This window comes from Armigeres subalbatus, chromosome 3 (genome assembly GCF_024139115.2).
Source record: "Armigeres subalbatus isolate Guangzhou_Male chromosome 3, GZ_Asu_2, whole genome shotgun sequence".
Taxonomy (NCBI): domain Eukaryota; kingdom Metazoa; phylum Arthropoda; class Insecta; order Diptera; family Culicidae; genus Armigeres; species Armigeres subalbatus.
Window position 1 is genome coordinate 359684596 of NC_085141.1, and position 20541 is coordinate 359705136.

Below are 20541 nucleotides of genomic sequence, written 5' to 3' on the forward strand. Positions count from 1 at the left end.
TTAAAATTGTTGGCAACAAGAAAAACAGATTTTCTGCAATTTTTTACCAATAACAAATTGACGTTTCACAAAATAACAACCCGCTTAAGGCTCGAATTACCGTCATCCAGTCATTGACGAGAAAGACAGCCACATGCTCGTACCACCCCCCAGTAATAAAACCACCCACCGAGGAGAAAAAACAGTCTCCAGCTGGATGGGGGAAGTATTTTTGTGTCAAAACTACATCATCCAATAACAAAGGCATAATTATATCCGGTTGATGCTTCGTTTGGTTGTATTTCGTTTTGGTTTTCAAAAAAACTGCCTTTTGCAAATTTTTTTCCCAAGAGGGGAAATCGACGGTTTACTCTCACGCTCTCTCATGTATAAGAAAACGTGAGAGTAAACCGTCGGTTTCCCTTCATGGGAAAAAATGTTGCAAAAGGCAGTTTTTTTGAAAACCAAAACGAAATACAGCCAAATGAAGCATCCACCGGATATAATTATGTCATCGCTATTGGATGATGTAGTTTTGACACAAAAATAGTTCCCCCATCCAGCTGAGACTGCTTTTTCCCCTCGGTGGATGGTTTTATTACGGGGAGAACGTGGTGGTACGAGTACGTGGCTGTCTTTCTTGTCAATTACTGGATGAAGGTAATTTGAGCCTTAATTTGGAAACTCACTGCTAATTTTGAGTTGCGATCTTATTTTACCAGATGGGGACCCAGCGGTGGAATATACATATGCTGGCTCCTGAACAAACAAACAGCAAATGCCAAAATTAAGCGGGCTGAACGAGTGACTCAGTGTTTGTTATTTGAGCCACGGTTCATTTGAGAGCACGCAGATTTTCGCCGAGAAATCATCCGATTTGGGAATCTCGGGCTCATTTAGTATCCACTAAGGGGTTGAACGTTTTCTGTCTAAGGGGTCTGTCGTTTTCTTACGAGAGAATATAAAAAAAAAACATTTGCATGGAAAAAATCTTTCAGGGGGGAGAGTGGGGGGTGTCGAAAATCTTAGAAAAATTGCTTACGTAATTAGTGTACGATCCCTAAGTTGCGAAGGCCGACGGATGTTCTTCGTTGGTCGAAAACACCAATCTAGCGTACTTTGGGCCATGGGTTTGAGTCCTAACGAAGGAACGTGGTAACTATGTGGCCCCAAATGGCCTGAGCGAAATGTGATGACAGCAGCTCTCCATAGTCTGACGAGAAGAGGCTGAATCATGGCTTGCTGCTCACCGAACACGCTGATGGTAACATACTCAAACCCCACATTTCCCTTCTTCTCTCGTAGAAAAAGACTAAAAAAATCCTCTAGCATAGGACACAATGGTTTTTTTTATTTGCGCGAGACGAAGATGGACATTGATCATTTGAGAAACCGTTTGATTCCTTTGTAAACTGAACTCCAACATGAAATTGTCTTAACGTCTTGGTTTTCAATCTCAGTCAGTCTGGAAGTCAATAGACTGTATCGTTCAAATGTAAAACTTAATTGTTACCTAGTGCTATGATATTGATCTCTCAATCAACATCGACGTTGACGAATTAAGTACTCTCCATTTAATTCCACCAATTATTTTCGATATCTTTGCAGATACGTATTTCGATCACAACTGTGTGGTCGTCTTCAGTGTCTCGTACTTGACTCGACTTAGTCGACTAAGTCGAGTAAAGTACGAGACACTGAAGATGACCACACAGTTGTGGTCGAAATACGTATCTGCAAAGATATCGAAAATAATTGGTGGAATTTAAGTGGAGTAGTAGTAGTATTCCACTAAAAGAGCTTAATATATTTTTCTGATCGATGTTGAAATTCCGAACAACCGCCTAGAAAATGATATTTCGCCGAGATATCACCGATTTGAATGAAATATTATACTTAAATTTTAGATTTGAGTTAACTAGTACTACTAGCCAATAACGCGCGAATTTCGGATATCTGATCCAACGGGTGATTCCGCTTTAACTACTAAGTCAGTGAATTCCAAAATAATCTTTAAGATAATATGTTTATGCCTTCCAACTTCGTAGCATACGATAGTTCTCCATATCTCTCAGATTTCGTGTAAAAATTTCAAACTTATTATTTATTTTAACCAAAATCTATGCTTCCAGGATTCACCTTGGGATTTTCTAGATCGTTAACTCTTTTTTCGGCAGTCTCCCATGGATTTTCCAAACCACAATCCATTTTACAGCGGTCTACCAGCTGTCTTCCAGACGCGCCTTGTGGTATTCCAAACCACAAATCATTTCCCAGCTGTCTGTCAGACGCGTTTTATAATCTTCCTAACCATAACAATTTTCCAGCGGTCTTCCAGATGGGCTTTGTGATTTTTCAAACCACAATCCATTTTCCAACTGTCTTCCAGACGCGCTATGCGATTTTTCAAACCACAATCCATTTTCCAGCGGTCTTCCAGGCGCGCTATGCGATTTTCCAAACCACAATTCAGACGTGCTTTGTGATTTTCCAAACCACAATCAAGGCTGGCAAAGGTCGTGACCGTCATAAGACAGAAAGCAAAGTGCCTTTTTGTATTTCAGACGACCGAATGGAAGAATCGTGGGATCTTTGATCAATTTCGCATGAAAGGCAGTCATGACGCGCTTTATGATTTTCTAAACTTCAATCCATTTACCAGCGGTCTTCCAGACGTGCTTTGTGATTTTCTGAACCAAATTTCAGACGCGCTTTGTGATTTTCCAAAATACAATACATATAAGTACTAGCGATCTTCCAGACGCACTTTGTGATTTTCCAAACCACAATTCATTTACCAGCGGTCTTCCAGACGCGCTTTGTGATTTTCTGAACCACAATTCAGACGCGCTTTGTGATTTTCCAAAATACAATACATTTAAGTACTAGCGATCTTTCAGACGCACTTTGTGATTTTCCAAACCACAATTCATTTACCAGCGGTCTTCCAGACACGCTTTGTGATTTTCTGAACCACAGTCCATTTTCAGCGGTCTTCTAGACGCGCTTTATGATTTTCTAAACTTCAATCCATTTACCAATGGCCTTTGTGATTTTACAAACCACAATCCATTTTCAGCGGTCTTCAGCGGCGCTTTGTGGTTTTCCAAACCACAATCTATTTTCCAGGGGTCTTCAAATAGGACATTATCTACTTGAATTCAACTCACCTTTTAAAATCAGCATTTGGATCCAAAAAATAACCTGGCAGGATCGCCAAAATATGTGGCGCTGAATGCCCGGAGCGAAATGTGATTACAGCAGCTCTCCATGGGTGCGTTTGCACGCCACGGAGGCCTGACAAGAAGAGGCTGAGTCGTGGCTTGCTGATCACCGATTGACATGCTGTGGTGTTAATTTATGATCACACGCTGATGGTAAGTTACTCAAACCCCTCAGTTACCTCCAATACATTCTTCAAATCAAAATCTTCCACATGGCCTTTGTGGCCGTGCATAACACCCACTGGTCCACCTAAGCATTAGACAACGGACATAACACGTGCGGACATAACACCCACGTGTCCACAGGGTGTTATGTCTGTTGCAGGGTTTGAATCCAAAGGAGAATCTCTCATTCCCCATGTCTGTATACACTCTCGATAGGTAGCAAACCGTGAGAGACGTTTTTCGGTAGCTGTTACGATAATGAACTGATTCGGGGGGCTACAAACAATGATAAATTTCTTTCAATAAGCCCCAATTGAAGGGGCACCGGTTCTGATGATGCATTTCAACTTGTTTAACACAGTTGTGCGACAAAATATGGTCCCCAACATGAAATGAGCGAGAACAAAGCGTTTTATCAAACCCCATCAGTGGGGGCCGCCTATCCGAATCAGTTTTTTCTCCAACTTGTATACAAGTGCGATAGAAAATTTTCAAATTTTGAATGTTCTTCACTTCAGATTATTTGACTAGAATGAATTAATGAATGAATAACGACGGCTCGGAACTATTACGAAGCAATAACGGACTGAATCTTAAATCAAGAATATAAAACTCAGCGTAATCGTGTGGAAAGCATGCAGCTGGATTGGACCTGCGGCTCCAACTATCGTTCGTACAATGAATGAGTAGCGATTATGGTTGGATTTTCCATGGATTATATCTTCGGAAACGAGCTTTCTCTCTATTCGAGGTTGTAACGAAGTAGGTGGATTGTTCTTTTTATTCATAATACGAGCGGTACACTGTAATATGGCAAAGTAAAGTTTACGTTATTTTGCTGAGGAGTAGGTTTCTTCAATATCCTTGAAGAACAAGCAATAAAGCAATAAGTTCCTATAGCATATAAGTTGTTGCTGTCGACAAAGCTGAGTATGAATTTGGCCTATGAACCTATGAAGATTACCAGAACCTATGAAGATTACCAGAATAAACAGAATATACGCCGTGCAACGTAACAATAGAGTATTTACAAAAATGTTAATTCTCACTGCCGCGACCGGGTTTTTCAGGTACTGGTTTTCAAAAAAGTACATTATTTTATTACAAAGACAATCCATTCCGTTTATAAATTTAGCAACACCCTGCTCTATATGCGTACATTTTATTTATGTGAAGTGAATAGTTTATGTGAAGTGAAAAACAGAACCTTATCAAGACAAATTATTCGCTTGCCGCTCTAGGATTTGAAGCTGATATGAACGTACCAACAGTATCGCTCATAAAATTTCGGTTCTCAAAAAAAATTGGAATTTCGAGAGTGTGTGTCTGATTTCGTTCCCTTTGCAAAAAGAACGATCGCGCGATCATCAAAATATTTTGTTCTGCGTTGTGCGGGTAAGTAAATTATTTAGATAGTAAAAAATATGTGCGCGTCCTATCGTGATTTTTCTAGTACGCAGAACGATCATCGCGCGATCATCGACATATTTTGTTCTGCTTTGTGCGGTAAAATTAGTGTTCGCGATTATGTTTTTTGTTTAATCTCGATCAAACTACACGCTACACCCTGTATACCGTTTACCAAAACGAACCCAGCCACACTCCCTACCCTATATATGCATCATCGCAGTGATTACTCGTGAAAGTGTAGATGACTCGTCGGCTTCTATGACAGAGAGTAACACGTCCACATATTCCTACCCATTCCTCAAATGAATTGCATTCTGACATGGCCAGCGCCAGTATTGCTTAATATTGGGTCACCAGTTTTTACACATTGAAGGTGATATTAGTCCCAAATATCATCTGTTGGTTCTCTGTATAATTACAGCTGACCTGGCAATAACGGAGTAGCAACCGTGGGCGGTCAAATATGCTCATGCTCATGCTCAACTTGTATACAAGTGCGATAGTTTTGTTTTCATGGCTTGTTATGATTCAAAGAGGTTTTTGTCGCTCTTTTATCGTTGTTCGTTATCTATTGAGAGCGATTTCTGCAAACCCTGGTCCGTTGTCTAATGCTTACACGGAAGAAAAAAAGTACCCAGCGTTGTGTTTTTTAAACTTATTTTTGAGTTATTTTTTCTCTTCTCTTTCATCCACTCTTTCTTATGTTGTCAAAAACAAAAGAGCTAAATAATCCAACAAGGCCAGTTCAATACGGGAAGCCAGTTTTGAGTTTTATTACCTGAGGTCGAAATTGAGCGAATTAAACTTACATTTGGGTAAATAAATTTTCCGTTGGGTACTTTTTTAACATGGGAGTAAAGGCAAACTACTTCTACCCTACTTACTCAATTTTGGCTTCCCGTACGGATGTTCGAGGTTGGGTGAATTAAACTCACTATTGGGTAGTTTATTTCTTCCGTGTAGGTGTTAAGTGTTCAGTCTGTATGACCTCTGGTCGAAAGCGATGTTTTCTGTCTTTTAATAATGTACATACATATTCCCATCGGAGTTTTTCAGAACATTGTAAATTAATGACCATGTCGGGTAATCAAAACCCGAAATATAGGCAATTAACTTTGATTGAACTCCTATATGCATTAGATGTGGAGGTATGGATACAGTGACCGCATCCCAACGCCATTTTTGTTGATATTCTAGGTTTGAACCTCGTTCCGGTCATTAAATTTGAATGATTGGTTCCCGAAAATTCTCGTGAAAAGTGAGTGAGGCATATAACAATCATAATAAAACGATGACGAACCCAAAAAAAATCATCAAGGTATGATTCTCGTTTTCTTCCAGGTTCGTTCTAGAGAAAAAGATGTGAGTGAAAGATATTTTTCACCACTAAATAACTACGAAAAAAGATTCTCCTTTGGCCCAATAATCGCTTGATTTCGTCTCTTCAAAACGAAAATTTCGAACCCTGGTCAAATGTATGCGAAATCCGGGTTACTGTGGTTGACCCATGTTGATCACAATAGCTTTATGGGTCAACAGCGTTTCTAGCGTTTTAATACTTCTATTGTTTTATTATCACTAGTTGGTCAGATTCTGTGTTTTCGCACGTGTATCAGGTTTGAATAAACTTGCTTTCATGACTTGTTATGATTTATCGTCTGACGCCTCTGATTTATCGTCGATCATTACCAACTGAGATTGTGAGTGATCTCTGCAATCTTTGGTCACGGGTAGACAGTTGTGAAATGATCTTGAATTGAAAGAATATGGCATCCATATACAAATGGGACTGACGATTATCGGCAGTAAACGTAACGTGTAAAAACTACCAAGTGTTTTGTACACGCAATACACACATTTTCATCTGAGTATAAAATTGTAATGACGGTAGTTTGCTTGAATTTTCACAATACAGGGAAAATGTTTATTTCTTGAATTTGCATAAATTTAACCACATTCAGTTAGTTCCAATTAGATGTAGGAGTTTTTCTTGGTCCTGGCATTCCGTTAAAGCTGCGAAAACGAGTTTGCTGTTGCCTACGACTTGCTACGACGGTTTCGGTTTTGTATAATTATTTTTTTCAAAGAAATAGAGGCTTGTTTTTTGTTAAAACATGGACTGGATAAGCCTCTATTCATTTGAAAACATGTTCAATATAAAACCGATACGGAACCGATTTACGGACTACCAGGACCGAAAGAAACTCATGCAGTCATCACGCAATTGCAGTCCCAATTATATTTTGTCAATTATCAGTAGCAAAAACATGCTTTTCAGTGGACAATCGTTTTTTTGCGATATAGAGTGAGCAGTTGGATTTGTCAGTACAATAAAAAAAATTCCATAGAAGATATTAAAAAAGATATAGCTAGAGAAGATAATATCAAACAGTTCTGTAATCCAATCAAGTGCGAAGTTAGTTGCTATTATTCTGCTGATAGACTGGTTTGCATTGTAATAGAGATAATCGTATTGCGCTGAGCAGAAGAGCAGGAGAAGTCAACACGTGCAGTCATTATAGGGTTTTGGTGATTTTAAAATGATGTCATTCGATTATTGTTTTCTGGATATACTATTTTAATTTATGACAGACCTACAAGTGACCATTTTTCATCTATGATAAGAGGGAAATAAATAGCGTGTATTCTGAATCTCTGTAGTTTTTGGGAAATAAATTTGGTACACCGTGAGGATAAGTCGTATGAAAAGGAAAAGGACTTTGTCTGAAGATGGATTTATTATGTTAGTGCTGCAGATGCCAAATTTTCGAATTGAACGTTAGTATCGGTCTTCGAGTCAGATGGTGCACAAGTGCGAGTGGCAGTCGACAATTATATGAGGGCGAAACTAGATGCAAGAAATTATCAGTAGTTGCAGACACGTGGTGTTACATCTGGTAGAATTTCGCATTCTGGCTGAATGTTTCAGTGGGTGTTAGTTTTGGAAAAGAGTTGTGAGAGAAACAAAACTAATCGTTTTTGTATGCATTAATGGAAACTCGAAAGAAGATTAAAGTTTCAAACGATCCTCTTCTTGGCAATACAACAAATTATTACGGCAGTGAATGAGATAAAAACAGAACTCACAAAAAGAAAAACAAATAGAATTAAGGTAGTTTTTTTTCGAGCAACAAAATTATAAACTATAAACCTTGGCAGCGAATGTAAGGAGACATGTCTGAAACAAGCAATAACCGCCCGTTTTCTCTGTATCGACACACAACTTCTATAAACATTTTTACTTTGTTGTTGTGGATGGTCAATCTGGATGTAAATACCGAAAACAATACAGTAGTGTACTTTAGAAAATTGTGATTTCTCTTTGATTTTTCAAAAAAGTCAGATTTTCGAATTGCTGGCTTGGAATGTTGATGTCTGATTCAATCGATACGATTTCATTTTGATGGAATGGATGTATGGTGGGTTGAAAGTTTGCATATAACGGAAAGGGGCTTAAACTGGACCAATCGGAACACTTACCATGTGCAATCCAAACAGAACCTTCGCCATGGCAACGATTCGTTCGACGGTGTCCTCGATCTTGTTGCCTTGCTTTTTGTCGGTGGATTTCTCGATCGAATCCTGCACAATGGTGTCCTCTTTTTTGCCCAACTTGGAATACAGATAGTGCTGCCAGGACATTTCGTCCGCCGGATCCAGCTTATCCGGAAGGGTCAGTTGGGTGTGAGCAAATTCAATCACTTCATATTCGGGCATTTTCTGAAGTTGTGAGGGTCATTTAATTTGTTGATCATGTCAGGTAGATTGTCGAACTTACCTTCAAGTAGCGATCCTTACAATGCTGTACCAGTTCTTGTTCCTTACCAGCAAACAGGTTCAACCCGACCGGAAGTAAACGTTTGAGACAAGCGACCATCAAACTGGACTGAATTTCCTTGTCCTTGTCACGCTTCTTGTCTCGGGCACGCTTCTTCTTCTTGATCTTACCGCCGGCAGCGGGTGCATCGCCGGAAACAGCAGCTGTTCGCCGCGTAGCGGTCGGCATGATCAGTGCCATGTTATCGATTTCGTTGGCAGAAATGAAGTTCTGTTCCTCCTTCAAGAAGTACTGACTCTTAGACCAAACGTTGAAGATTTCGGCAACGTAGTTGTAGATCTCTTCCGCTTCCGCAATGTTATCCTTCAACCAGTGGTTCCTCTGCAGATCAACGTACTTGATCAACAGCGGGTAGAACGAGTAGATGTCGCGGACCAGCAGTTGCCAGTCTTCCTGGATTTGGGCTTCAATTTGCGACGTGTCGTCCGTGGAAGACTTGAGAAAACCTCTCAAGCTTTCTTCTTTGTGGAACATGCTGTCGCAACGCTTTTTCACACGCTCGGCCAACGGAAGGAAGACATCCTTCAGTAGCTCCTCCGAGCTGTTGATGATGATCTGCTGGGTGAAACTAGCGATGCGCGTCATCCAGGGTGCGTTTTCATTGGCAATGTTCTTCTTGATCATTTTCAGAACGTTCTTGAGCAGGAGATTCATGTGATCTGCCGTGACCATTGTAACGTGATTTCCGGATTGTGGGCTGACGTTGTCCGGACCTTGGTTCCACCAGAATGGCAGATAGGAGCACAGCAATGGTAGAATTACATCGATGATATGTTGAGCATCTTGGTATGTCTTCTCCGATTCGACAAAGTGGTCGACTTCGGACAAGATCGTTTCGAGCGTTGGCATCGAGCTCTCCATTTTCGTCATGATGTCCTGAGCTTCCAGAGATGTGTCGGCAATACGATTCAACAGTGAGAATGGATTGTGCTTGTTGGCATGTGGCTCGAGGAAGGCTACCGGGAAGCAAGAGCTGAACGCTCCAAGACAGGATCCCAACGCCGGTTTGTGGCGTTCAATTTCAGTCTTGAGGTACTTGCGATCCCTTGTAAGCGTGGTATCAGTTCCCAGTGTGTATAACGAAGACAGAATTTTGTACGACGCGACTTGAATTTCATCCACTGGAAGGAGTTAGGGTCGTGTTATTTTTGAAAATCTAAAAAAAGCTTATTCTATACTTACATAACAGATCACTACCATAATCGCAAGCTGCCAGGTGATCGAACAGTGCTGTCAATACCGGTAGAATTACCTGATTGACGTACGCTAGCGACGTTGAGGTTTTCAAGTGTGTACCGCGCAAGCGATCATATTTGCCTTCTTGCAAGTTGAAGATCGTTTGTCCCAGATCGTCCGCAGTGTTGTTGAAGAACGTTAACATAGAAGTACGAATGAATTCCGGGCAGTTCTTTGTCAGAGATTTGGCGTCAACGCTCTTAACCAGCACCTGTAGACAGCGAACGGTGATCCTGACGTCAGCACCGAATGCCGCCATTCGATATCTCAGCAAACTGGCTAATTTGGTGAACAGTGCGGCTACCATCTCCTTTTCCTTCAGCGAGGCAGCACCTACGTTGTTCGTGGCGGTAGCAATTGCGATGAAGTAGTTTCGATTCGATGAGAAATATTTCTCGATTAGTGGAAGCACAACCTTGGAGAAGAACTTGATATCTCTTGAGCAGGTCTTGAATGACGACCGACGGCTGAAGGTCGTTGATGGCCTCAGCAGCTTCATGTTGATTGTGGCACGATCGATGTACGAAATCAATTTCTCTAGCAGGGAGTAAGCAAAGCGGGCTTCGATAGCTGCCGCGGTAACGCCTGGCTCCTCGGTCATTCCACGAGATGGTCTAGAACGGGAACAAATTAGTTTCTTCCATAAAAATATTATAGCGGACAACTTACTTGTGCAATTTAAGACCCTGGTATTGCAAATACTTCAGGAATTCCTGCGATCGTTCGCGATCCTTACGCTTCTCCTTATCGGTCAACAGATCGTACGGGACCAACTGTGCGTGGATAGCGCCCCCACATTGGCGCAATTCTTCGAACTTCTTCTTCGCCCAGATATCGTGCGAGTTTTCGGCCAACCGTTCGGCCATGTTCTGCATTTCTCTGCTCAGAGTTAGATTGGTCATGTCGACCGGGTGGGGGTTGTAGTTGAACGGCGAACCTGTGTCTCCCTGTAATTCCTTTGGGCGTTAAGTGGCGTCCATTTATGGTGGGGTTTACACACGAGGAAGAGGTACATTGAAATTTCGAGAAAAACAGTAACCAATTGTTTGCAGGTCGAAAGAGGGGTTGAAAGGATAGAATTTCAGTAAATTTTGAACATGGCTCATGAGTTAGTTTATGGTTTGAGATAATTAGTAAAGAAGCTATCACTACCGTACTTACAAGATTGGGCTTGGATTGTCTGCGTATCGATCCTCGATTAGAATGGGGAACGTCAACTTCGGAATGATCAACGCGCCAATTGAGCGCCAACAATCCCTTCAAGCTCTCCCGAACTGGGTCTCTGTAGCGTTCCTTCTCCTGTGGATAGAAAAATATGAGGACTTCGCTCTTCACTAGTTTCATAAGAACTTACATATTCACTGAGCATGGTGTAAGGTTTCAGGCGAGGATGTGTCTTATTCGAGTCGGACCACTGATCTCCATAGCTCCAGCCATTTTCGAACTTCTTGCTAGCCCAGGCGTCGTGATAATGCTCGCTGAATTTCTGTGTTATCTGATTCAGATCATTTGTCAGCTGAACCATGGTGGTATCGATTGGCTGCGGATTATAGTGCGGTTGATCGGGGCTGCTCGTCGGTTTTCCGTACAGATCATCGTCAGAGTTCTTCGACAAACTGTAATCCGGGGGCAAGGCGCAACCGATGGCAATCAGACAAGGCAGCGCTTTTCCGAACAACTCCGGATCGTAGTCCATATTACTGAGTGAATCAAAGATGTTCGAGAACAGCAACATGGTGAGTCGCTTCTCTTCATCCGAAGAAGCTCCGAACTGCGACGCTTGTCCACTGCCTGTCGTTCCGTAGTACTTGGCACAGCGATCGTAGTGCAGCGTAAGTAGTCGTAAGGCTACTGTCGTATACTCGGAAAGCTTCGAGACGTCAACAGTGAGCTTTCGGAGCAGTTTCAACAACATAGCTGGATGCATCGCTGAAGTCAGAGCAACTAAGAAATCGGATACTGCCTCACGCTGTCCTTTAGTAAGCATTCGATTTTTGGACATGCGATATACTGTGTGCAAAGTGGCGTCGAGCAAGCTGGCATAGTTCTCAGCTTCGTTGTAGAACTTAGAGTGTTTAATGAGCAACGGCAGGATGGAATTGCCAATGTAGCGATTCATGGATAGGGCCATGTCGCTCTCCGACCCGTCACTTCTATCAAGGATGGTGGCTGCTCGCAAATCAGGAAGGAAGGAGTCTTCCAACAGTCGGTAATACAGTTCCTGCGTTTCAATTCCATACACACGCTCCAAGAACAGCACAATACTCTGCTTGTGTCCAGGAACTAATCCAGAAGGCATGTCGGACTTGGGCCTTTCTTCGCCAACCGCCGGATTAGTCAATGTGAACTTCAAACCCAGAACTCCTTGTAGATCTTCCAGCGGTACCAAAGAACGCAGAATGGCACGGGCTCGCAATGATTCGTTCTTCCCTTGTTCGATCACCGATGCATCCGGTGCGCAACGGCCCAACAGATCCACCAGCGTACAATAGAAACACAGAATGGCAGCTCCGGTATCGATGTAATCTTCATCGTCATCTCCCTCTGGCAGGGGATGCGAAAAGCCTAGACCAGTGATCGTACCTTCGGCCTCATCCTGCATCTTTCTACGCTCGGAAATCTTTTCGGACATCTTGTTGGCGTCGATGATGGCCTTCAACAAACCTTCACCTTCACCACGAAGCGCAGGACCCAAACACTCCGGACGTCGGATCAACAGACGAATGACAAGATTGGCGTTCTCCTCAACGCTTTCACCGTTGACCCAAACACAGAAGCGCAAGAAATCCAGATAGCGTTCACCTTCCACGGGGTCCCATCCAAGATCCGGATAGCCACGTTCAATCAACTCAGAATTGCTTTGCAGACCGCAACGCGATAGATAGACCGCAATCTTCTCCAGGTAGTGTTCTCGGAGAGCCAGGGCGAGTTCTGTGTTTTCCATCAAACTGGAGTAAGCCACGTCCAACGGAGTGGAACCTCGCAGACTTGGTCTAGACAACAAGATATTCGAGTTTTCCAGCAAGAAGTCAAAGTGGTCGAACATAGCGCGTTGGTTCTGACGTCCAGTACGACAGAAGTAACACAAGAAACGGCAGCAAGCGACAACCATCTGATGGGATGTGTCCTTCTCTTTTGGCGGGGTCTCTTCACCTTCAGCGGACTGGGCTGGCGCATCGCTCTGGGCTTGAGCACGTCGTCCCAGAGTGTTCATCATTACAGCCATCACGTTCTCGTGCACCCTTAGGATGCGAATCAAATCCGGATGCTGGAAGAAGGTATGGTTGTTGACCAGCTTCCACAATCGTTTACGCATCAGGTCCTCTTCCTCTTGGCTCATCTGGACCGGTAGGAGGGCACGGATTTGACTCAATCCAACCCACATGTTCGCCACGTCTCCAGTCGTCTTGGAGTTGATTACGTACGTCTTGTTCAAAGCGTTGATCAGCTCACCGATGGTGTCGTACTGTCGGACCAGCAAACCGAACATCTCTCGAACCAGCTTGGGATTTTCGATCTGAGACTCTTCTGCCCAGGAGACGATTTGCTTGATCAGTACCTTACGGAAGACTTCTTCCGGAGTTTTCTTATCAGTTTCCTCCGGTTCCTTTGGATCTTCTTCCAACTCCTTTACGGCATTAATGAAGTTGTACAACTTCTTCAATGCGCCTGGTCTTGTTTCATTCACAGGCTCAACCGTTTCTTCTTCCGGTTCCTGGAGCGCGTTCAAAGATACTTTTCCCATCAGTTTGTCGTGGAACTCAGCTAACCGATCGCGAAGGTCACCTCCACAGGAACAGTTTTCTAGATCTTCGCCTTCCAGGTTCTTAAAACACAAAATGGCGTTCATTTGTTCACGTGGTGGACAACGGAACTCACGAGTTTTCTTGGCGGCAACGGCACTCGGTAGATCTGAATGCTTAATTTCGATGTATCTGTAAATTGGATTGTATAGGTGAATAACAAGGACTTCAGTTCATATTTGTAAACCCACTGACCTTCTTAACTGATCTTGCTGTAGATCGCACACGTAGTCATAAGCGAAAGCGACGATGCTTTCCGTTCGGTGACGCAACTGCACATCGTACAAATGATGCAGAAGGTAGCACATCTGAAGCTTGGCACCTTCTGCCATCTTCATCGTTAGCAAGCCCTTGCGATGCTCATCCTTACCTTCCTTTTGGAACGAAGGATCCCACGTCTCAGGATCGATCATGATCAACAACTTTTCGACATCTTCGTTGGTGATCACACCAACCAACAACAATCTGTCGATAAGCTTGATCAACGGTCTAAGATTCGGGAGGACGTCCGTTAGTTAATTACTTTCCTGGAATTCACGCAGCGAATACTCACAAGAACAGATTTTCATTGGAGCCGCCGATCGGATCGCGGTTGTGCACCTGATTGATCTCAACCGCCTCTTTCAGTGCGGCCATCACAAACTCCCGCACCACTTCGAGCGGGAATCTTGGCGAATAAAGCGAATCAATTGCCGGTATTGGTTCACTGGAAGAATCTGGTGCTACTAATGTTGGCAAATTCGATTGTGGGGGTGAGGGTGATCTGGAGGGGAGAGAATGGCATGCCCAAAATGTAGAGAACAAAAAGGGGGGTTGGGGTCAACTTAAAATGAAATATACATCAAAACATGTCTCGTTTGCAGTTCTTCTATGTATAAAGGGACGTCACAAATAAAAAGCGTTCTAAATGGTGCCATCTGGTGAAGATTAGCGTTGATCTACTTGTGGTTAGGAGCATTGTGCAGTACGATGAATAGCTGTGCTTTACAACTATCCTCAGTTTTCACACGAGAGTTAGTTCTGATGGGGTTAGAGTTGAGCACAGTTTACTTCTTCGGGGTAAATGTACTTACGCAATCTCCGTCATGTTCATCTGAGGTCTTACGGAGAGGGTCTGCAGGGAACGGAGGGAGTGACACATTTCTGGATCCATATACAGATCCTTCAGGTCCGTTCCCAGTGGGATGATGAATTCGTTCTTGCAGACTTCCCTGTAATATTGGTAATTTCGTGACTGATCTAAACTTAGATGTAGATTGAAGACTCACATTGTGTTTGCGTGGGATTCCAGGTGAAGGGCGATCAGCAAATCGTAGAATCCGAGACGAAGCGGTCCGCTCATGTATTCTGACTGAATTGCATAGAGTAACTGCTTTTGATCTACGTGATTGCAGAGTGCATGGGCTGCCCGATAATTGGATTGGTAGCAAAGTGCTGAGTACAGTGTTAGGGTATGGGCATGGAAAGACAGAAGTCGATCCATTTCGATCAACTCAAGGATGTCTATGCAACGATCCTCCTCGGGAATATGCAGAGCAAGCATGGAGACTGGGTCTTCGCAGAGCAATGACCAACCTCGGATGTCGGACAGCTTGAGAGCATGGACTTGTAAGGCAGTATTTGGCACACGGGCCCACGAGTGCGGTTTCAGGCACTGTACCTTCAGCCTGGGTGGGAATTGCGGATTGATATGTTTGTCGCTTGTTGGAAGAACTGCAGCTGACAGCGGCAAAGTAGTCGGGGTGCGACCCAGCTCGATTTGAAGAATTTCTTTGCTCGTAGCTTCAACGAAGATAGCCGGGAACAGTTTGGTCTCCGGTTCCATCAGAAATACGTGCGAGGTTTCCTTCCCTTCGCAAGTGAAGCGAATTGTACCCGTAGCCGTATCGACAAAGCATCCAACGAACATTCCCTGAGATGCTCCCTTTCCAGAGGCATCCTGGGTGACTTCGTTGAATAACTCATCGGCGCGGACCATGTAGCACGATTGACGGTTAACGCTGGACATAGAACATTGGAATTAATTGTTATAAATGTTTTGATTAATTATTTTAGAGCGTCTTAGGGGAAATGCTACAAGGTTAAAATACTATTATTCTTCCATTTACTTCCACTATAAACTTTTTTTATGTATCAACAAGCAGATACGTATTTCGTTTCCTACTTGGAAACTTCTTCAGCGTTTGTGATCGACACAAACACAGTGTTTGTTGTCGATAACAAACACTGAAGAAGTTTCCAAGTAGGAAACGAAATACGTATCTGCTTGTTGATACATAAAAAAAGTTAATAGTGGAAGTAAATGGAAGAATAATAGTATTTTAACCTTATAAATGTTTTACTTTTTGAATAAGAATTTTACTCACACTTCAACGGTTTTCTCCATTTCATCTTCCACGTAGATCGCAGCATGACGGACTTTGTCCTGGCTGAAGTCCTTGCTGTGTACGTGATACTGCGTGGTCACCCAACCAACGTAGACGTGCGTTGGATCCTGACCGGGGAAGATGCGCACACCGTAGAAATATTCATTGATAAGCTTCAAGCATTCGGCGTCGTAGATTTCGCTTCCGAACGACTCGACACCCTGCGGGCTGCCCATAGATTTGCGATCGGCAGACATCTGTGCTGCTCCTCGGATATCGGCGTTCGAAGCGCGGATCGTACCACTACGAGCAACCGCCCGCTGTGGCTGTTGCATTGCTCCTCGACGAGGTTCCGGCTCAGGTGTGCGACGATCCTTCAGTTTGTCCTTGCTTTGATCGCGTTTCTTACCAAAGAGCCGGAACGGGCTACGACCGCGTTTCTTCCGGTCATCATCCATTTCATGATCCGAGTAAGCATTTTCATGGTCGGACAGGTGCATTTCTCCGTTGATCTCAATTCCTGGTGGACTTAGCCCTTCACCTCGACGGGTAGCACGCGATGGACGTGCGGGCCCACGCCGCATGACTTCATCCGACTCCACTGCATCTTCGGAGTAATTCCTCTGAAGCCCCTTCAGATCGTTCATCGTGAATCCACTCTTCATGATGTGATCCAAATGAGCGGCATTCGGCTGAGCTTGCTGTTCGGCCTCCACCAGCAGACGATGCTGACGAATGCGAATCTCTTCCCATCGGTGCATCTTTTCTCTTTCACTGTAAAAGACAATCATAGAATCTGATCATAACGCATACTTCAAAGTCTACGTACTCAATAAAGGTGGCATCGCAAGTAACGGGGAGCGACAGCCGCAGGAACTCCCAGTTGGCCTTTTCCATCGTTTCGAAAGTGTTGTGCGAGATTTTCAGACATGGCGGTGTGTCGGCACCACCCGGAATACGGGTGACGTCGATCTTACAATCCGGGATGTCCTCGTTGTTTTCGAAGGTCGGTTGATCCTTCGTGTACCAGTGCGTAACGGCGCGTTTCATGTTACTGTGAAAAGGCATAGGCGGTTAGAATAATGGACTCAACACTCGAGCAGTGAGTCGTTACGTTACTTACACACAGAAAGGTTCGTAGCCCTCTTGCAGACCGCAAGTGGTGAACCACTTGAGCGAGTCGACATCCTGACCGTAGACAACGCGAGCTTTTTGACCGATCTGTAAGCATTGGTAGAAGAGTTATTAACAGTGCTGATCATCACTGAAGAAATAAACGCAACTTACTCCAATGGTACATGCTGGTACGAAACCAATGCCTTCCGGTGCGTTGACCTCGGCAAAAGTGGTTTCGCCGCCGAGGGCATCCATCAAGAGTTCACCGTTCAGTGAAAAACCTGGTTTAGTTATGTAAAGAGAATTTAGTTCATTGTTTAGCTTCCGCTGAGGGGACAGACACTAAACAAGAGCTATTAGCTTTTCGATTATAGTTTAATGTCGCGAAGTCATGCTGTTAGCTCAACCATTAATTGGCGGCGGAGTTAGATGAAGCAAAAATAATTTTCAGGTTAATCGTATTCAAGGTAACTTCTCTATTATTATCAATCTCATTATGTTTCAGATAAAAGTAATCCCATCCCGGTAAAGATCTAGGATGTAAAGATGAGCGTCGTACCGGTTCATAGGCGGCGGCGTTTGTCGTTTTTCTCGTAGGCGACAACATTTCAAACCCCTCGTCGAAAGCTTTATTGCCATTATTTATTGTTCATAATAGGGGAAAATACCTATTCTTGGCAGTCTAAGACATTCGCCAAATTGAATGATAAAAATAATGAATAATTACACTAAAACACAGGTCCAGTTTAACTGGTATACATTTGTATGCTCTTTCTTTGATGGTTGGTGTTCACTAAATATAACAGCTTTTACCACAAACTCAGTAAATTTAATATAAAGTAACAGGTTAACGTTTCTTCTGTTGGCATAGCAATTTCTATTATCAGCAATGAGTTTGCTTCTTTTTAGCAACTAGACATGGAAGTAGAAAACTGGTAATGTATTGGTGCCAAATGCTGGTTGTTTATATCATCGAGTAGTAAAATTCATTCATATTAATCGGCCGCACGCTCATCTCGCTTCACTCAATTTTGGAACAAACTTTATTGTTTATCAAAACTGGTTTAAAGCAAAACATGAATTTTTAGCCTTGGCATCAATTTTATGTCATGTAGACAGATAGGCAAAAGCATTTAAACACATTGTAAAACAAATTTAACCCTTATGCGGCCAACAAAAAACAGACGTGATAGGCAGATTTCATAACTTTTACCATTTTCAACCTATTTGAATAATGTTGGCCATTTTAGAGAAGGGAACTTATATGCTTTTTGTTCGCTGCCAAGATTTACATTTTTGTCTTTTGTAATGCCTTAGAGTCTTAGAGTTTTGTAATGCCAAAAGTATATCAACAACAACTTGCTCTTTGCGGTCCTTACATGATATGTTTAGGGGCCCTCCTTAGCCGTGCGGTAAGATGCGCGGCTACAAAGCAAGACCATGTTGAGGGTGGCTGGGTTCGATTCCCGGTGCCGGTCTAGACAATTTTCGGATTGGAAATTGTCACGACTTTCCTGGGCATAAAAGTATCATCGTGTTAGCCTCATGATATACGAATGCAGAAATGGTAACCTTGGCTTAGAAACCTCGCAGTTAATAACTGTGGAAGTGCTTAATGAACACTAAGCTGCGAGGCGGCAATGTCCCAGTGGGGGATGTAATGCCAACGAAGAAGAAGAAGAAGAACATGATATGTTTGTTTCATCAAAAAAATCATGGTGGTTGTGTACAAGACACGACCGCTCGACATAACTACGTAAAACCAAATCTATACACATAAGAATGAATTTTTGCCTGTCTGCCCTTATAGACTAGGAAACGGCATGAACATTTCTCGCTTAACTTTTCAAAAGGTCCTAAGTAACATTTTTTTCATGAATTAATTTGAATACTGCAATCAAAAGCTTTCATATTGGTCTGTTGATTGCGCTATTCAAATTAATTCATGAAAAAAATGTTACTTAGGACCTTTTGAAAAGTCAAGCGAGATTTGTATGTAGAGGTTTTTGGAAACGATGAAGATTCTTATGATGGTATTAGGCCTAGATGATCTTACACTACGTTTCACAGTTGAATAATAAATAATACCCTAAAAGTAGGCAATTATTTATGGTTGAAATGCGCTATGTAGGAACGGGGATGGTTATGATTTTTTTGATGAGCTTGGGAAGTATTGAAGTTGCAAAAGGAAAACGCCCAACAAACAACGACAAGCTACAAATAAGCATCTAAGTCGAATTATTGTTTATTTGTAATCTTCATAGCTGAATAAAATGAATGCTGAATAATTCGCTAGACAGATTTCATCTCAGCATTTGATCTAACTAATATTCGACTTGGCCTATTTATTTGTTTACCACCTTTATTTGAGGTCGAACTAACGCATTAGTTTTATCACATTTCAGCACATTGGGGAAGTTCATCAATGTGCTGAACTAATGATTTTCAAAATTCTCTGTTCGACTATGATGTGATGCTCTAAAAGGGTCGGTCGCAGTGGTCGAATTGAGTTTGAATAGTAGATTAATAAGCAAGCATTAGACATCCTTCTTAACCGTTGTCCTTCTTAACCATTGGATTTCACCTTTACCGGATCTATCGCACAGTGGGAGAAAACATGATAAGAGGTTATGCTTTTTCCGTTTGTAAGAAAATCGTGATGGCTTGAATTTGGATAGGAAAATAATAATTTATTTTCAAGACATTGTTGGATTCATTGACAAGAACACTCAGGCTTTTTATATTTGTGGGGCAATGCATAATTGTTTCGTGATACATAATTAATTCCTGATCTAGGATAAAGCTGTTGGAGATTATAACGAACAAAATTGCTGGTGAAATGAAGAAAATTCATGCAGTTGTTGTAAAGTCGACCATATTGCATGTCTGTTACAGATTTCTTATATACTAGTTGTTTTTTATATGTAAATAAATGTCGATATGTGTAGTTATTTACTCGCTGCATATGTGGTATTTATGGCAGAATAATATCGCGACCGGTTATTCAGAGTATCCGAGAAAGGTCGAACATAAATTCATTAAATTTTCATAAACCCACCCCATCATTGGAGAGGAATTTTATTTTATCGTTTTGACATTATTTTCTTATATTTTTTCCCAGTGTTGAATAATTATGACTGGCTAAACAATGGTTGAAATAAAAATCTTCTACAGTTATTAACAAACTGTAGTTTGACAGATTGACTTGTTGAATAAGAGTCCAATCATGATTCATATTCAGCCATACGATTATTTATGTTTTGCATTGAGTAAGCCATAACTTACAAATCAAGGATGGCGCGGATGGCAACGTTACCGGCGGATGATCAAATGTCAGCAGTTCGAGACCCGATTTAGGAAAATTTTAAAAATGATTATATGAAAATAGCAATTGCAATACGTTT

General features: G+C 42.4%; 1 protein-coding gene across 18 annotated transcripts in view; it reads right to left on the bottom strand.

Annotated features, from left to right (window-relative positions):
• The window catches only part of LOC134226237 (ryanodine receptor), a 160702-nt gene that overhangs the window by 21129 nt on the left and 119032 nt on the right, over positions 1–20541 (bottom strand). For 5 of the 18 annotated variants that reach the window (XM_062706868.1, XM_062706869.1, XM_062706863.1 and 2 more), the window contains 15 exons: positions 17309–17418; positions 17145–17242; positions 16851–17075; positions 16022–16795; positions 14924–15655; positions 14729–14866; positions 14209–14418; positions 13851–14144; positions 11207–13787; positions 11014–11151; positions 10522–10808; positions 9799–10466; positions 8557–9737; positions 8259–8498; positions 7930–8042 (listed from right to left, as the gene is read on the bottom strand). In XM_062706868.1, coding sequence (XP_062562852.1) covers positions 7930–8042; positions 8259–8498; positions 8557–9737; positions 9799–10466; positions 10522–10808; positions 11014–11151; positions 11207–13787; positions 13851–14144; positions 14209–14418; positions 14729–14866; positions 14924–15655; positions 16022–16795; positions 16851–17075; positions 17145–17242; positions 17309–17418 — 7789 coding nt within the window. The remainder of the gene's footprint in view (positions 1–7929; positions 8043–8258; positions 8499–8556; positions 9738–9798; positions 10467–10521; positions 10809–11013; positions 11152–11206; positions 13788–13850; positions 14145–14208; positions 14419–14728; positions 14867–14923; positions 15656–16021; positions 16796–16850; positions 17076–17144; positions 17243–17308; positions 17419–20541) is intronic. The other 13 variants (XM_062706877.1, XM_062706878.1, XM_062706873.1 and 10 more) reach the window with 6 other exon arrangements.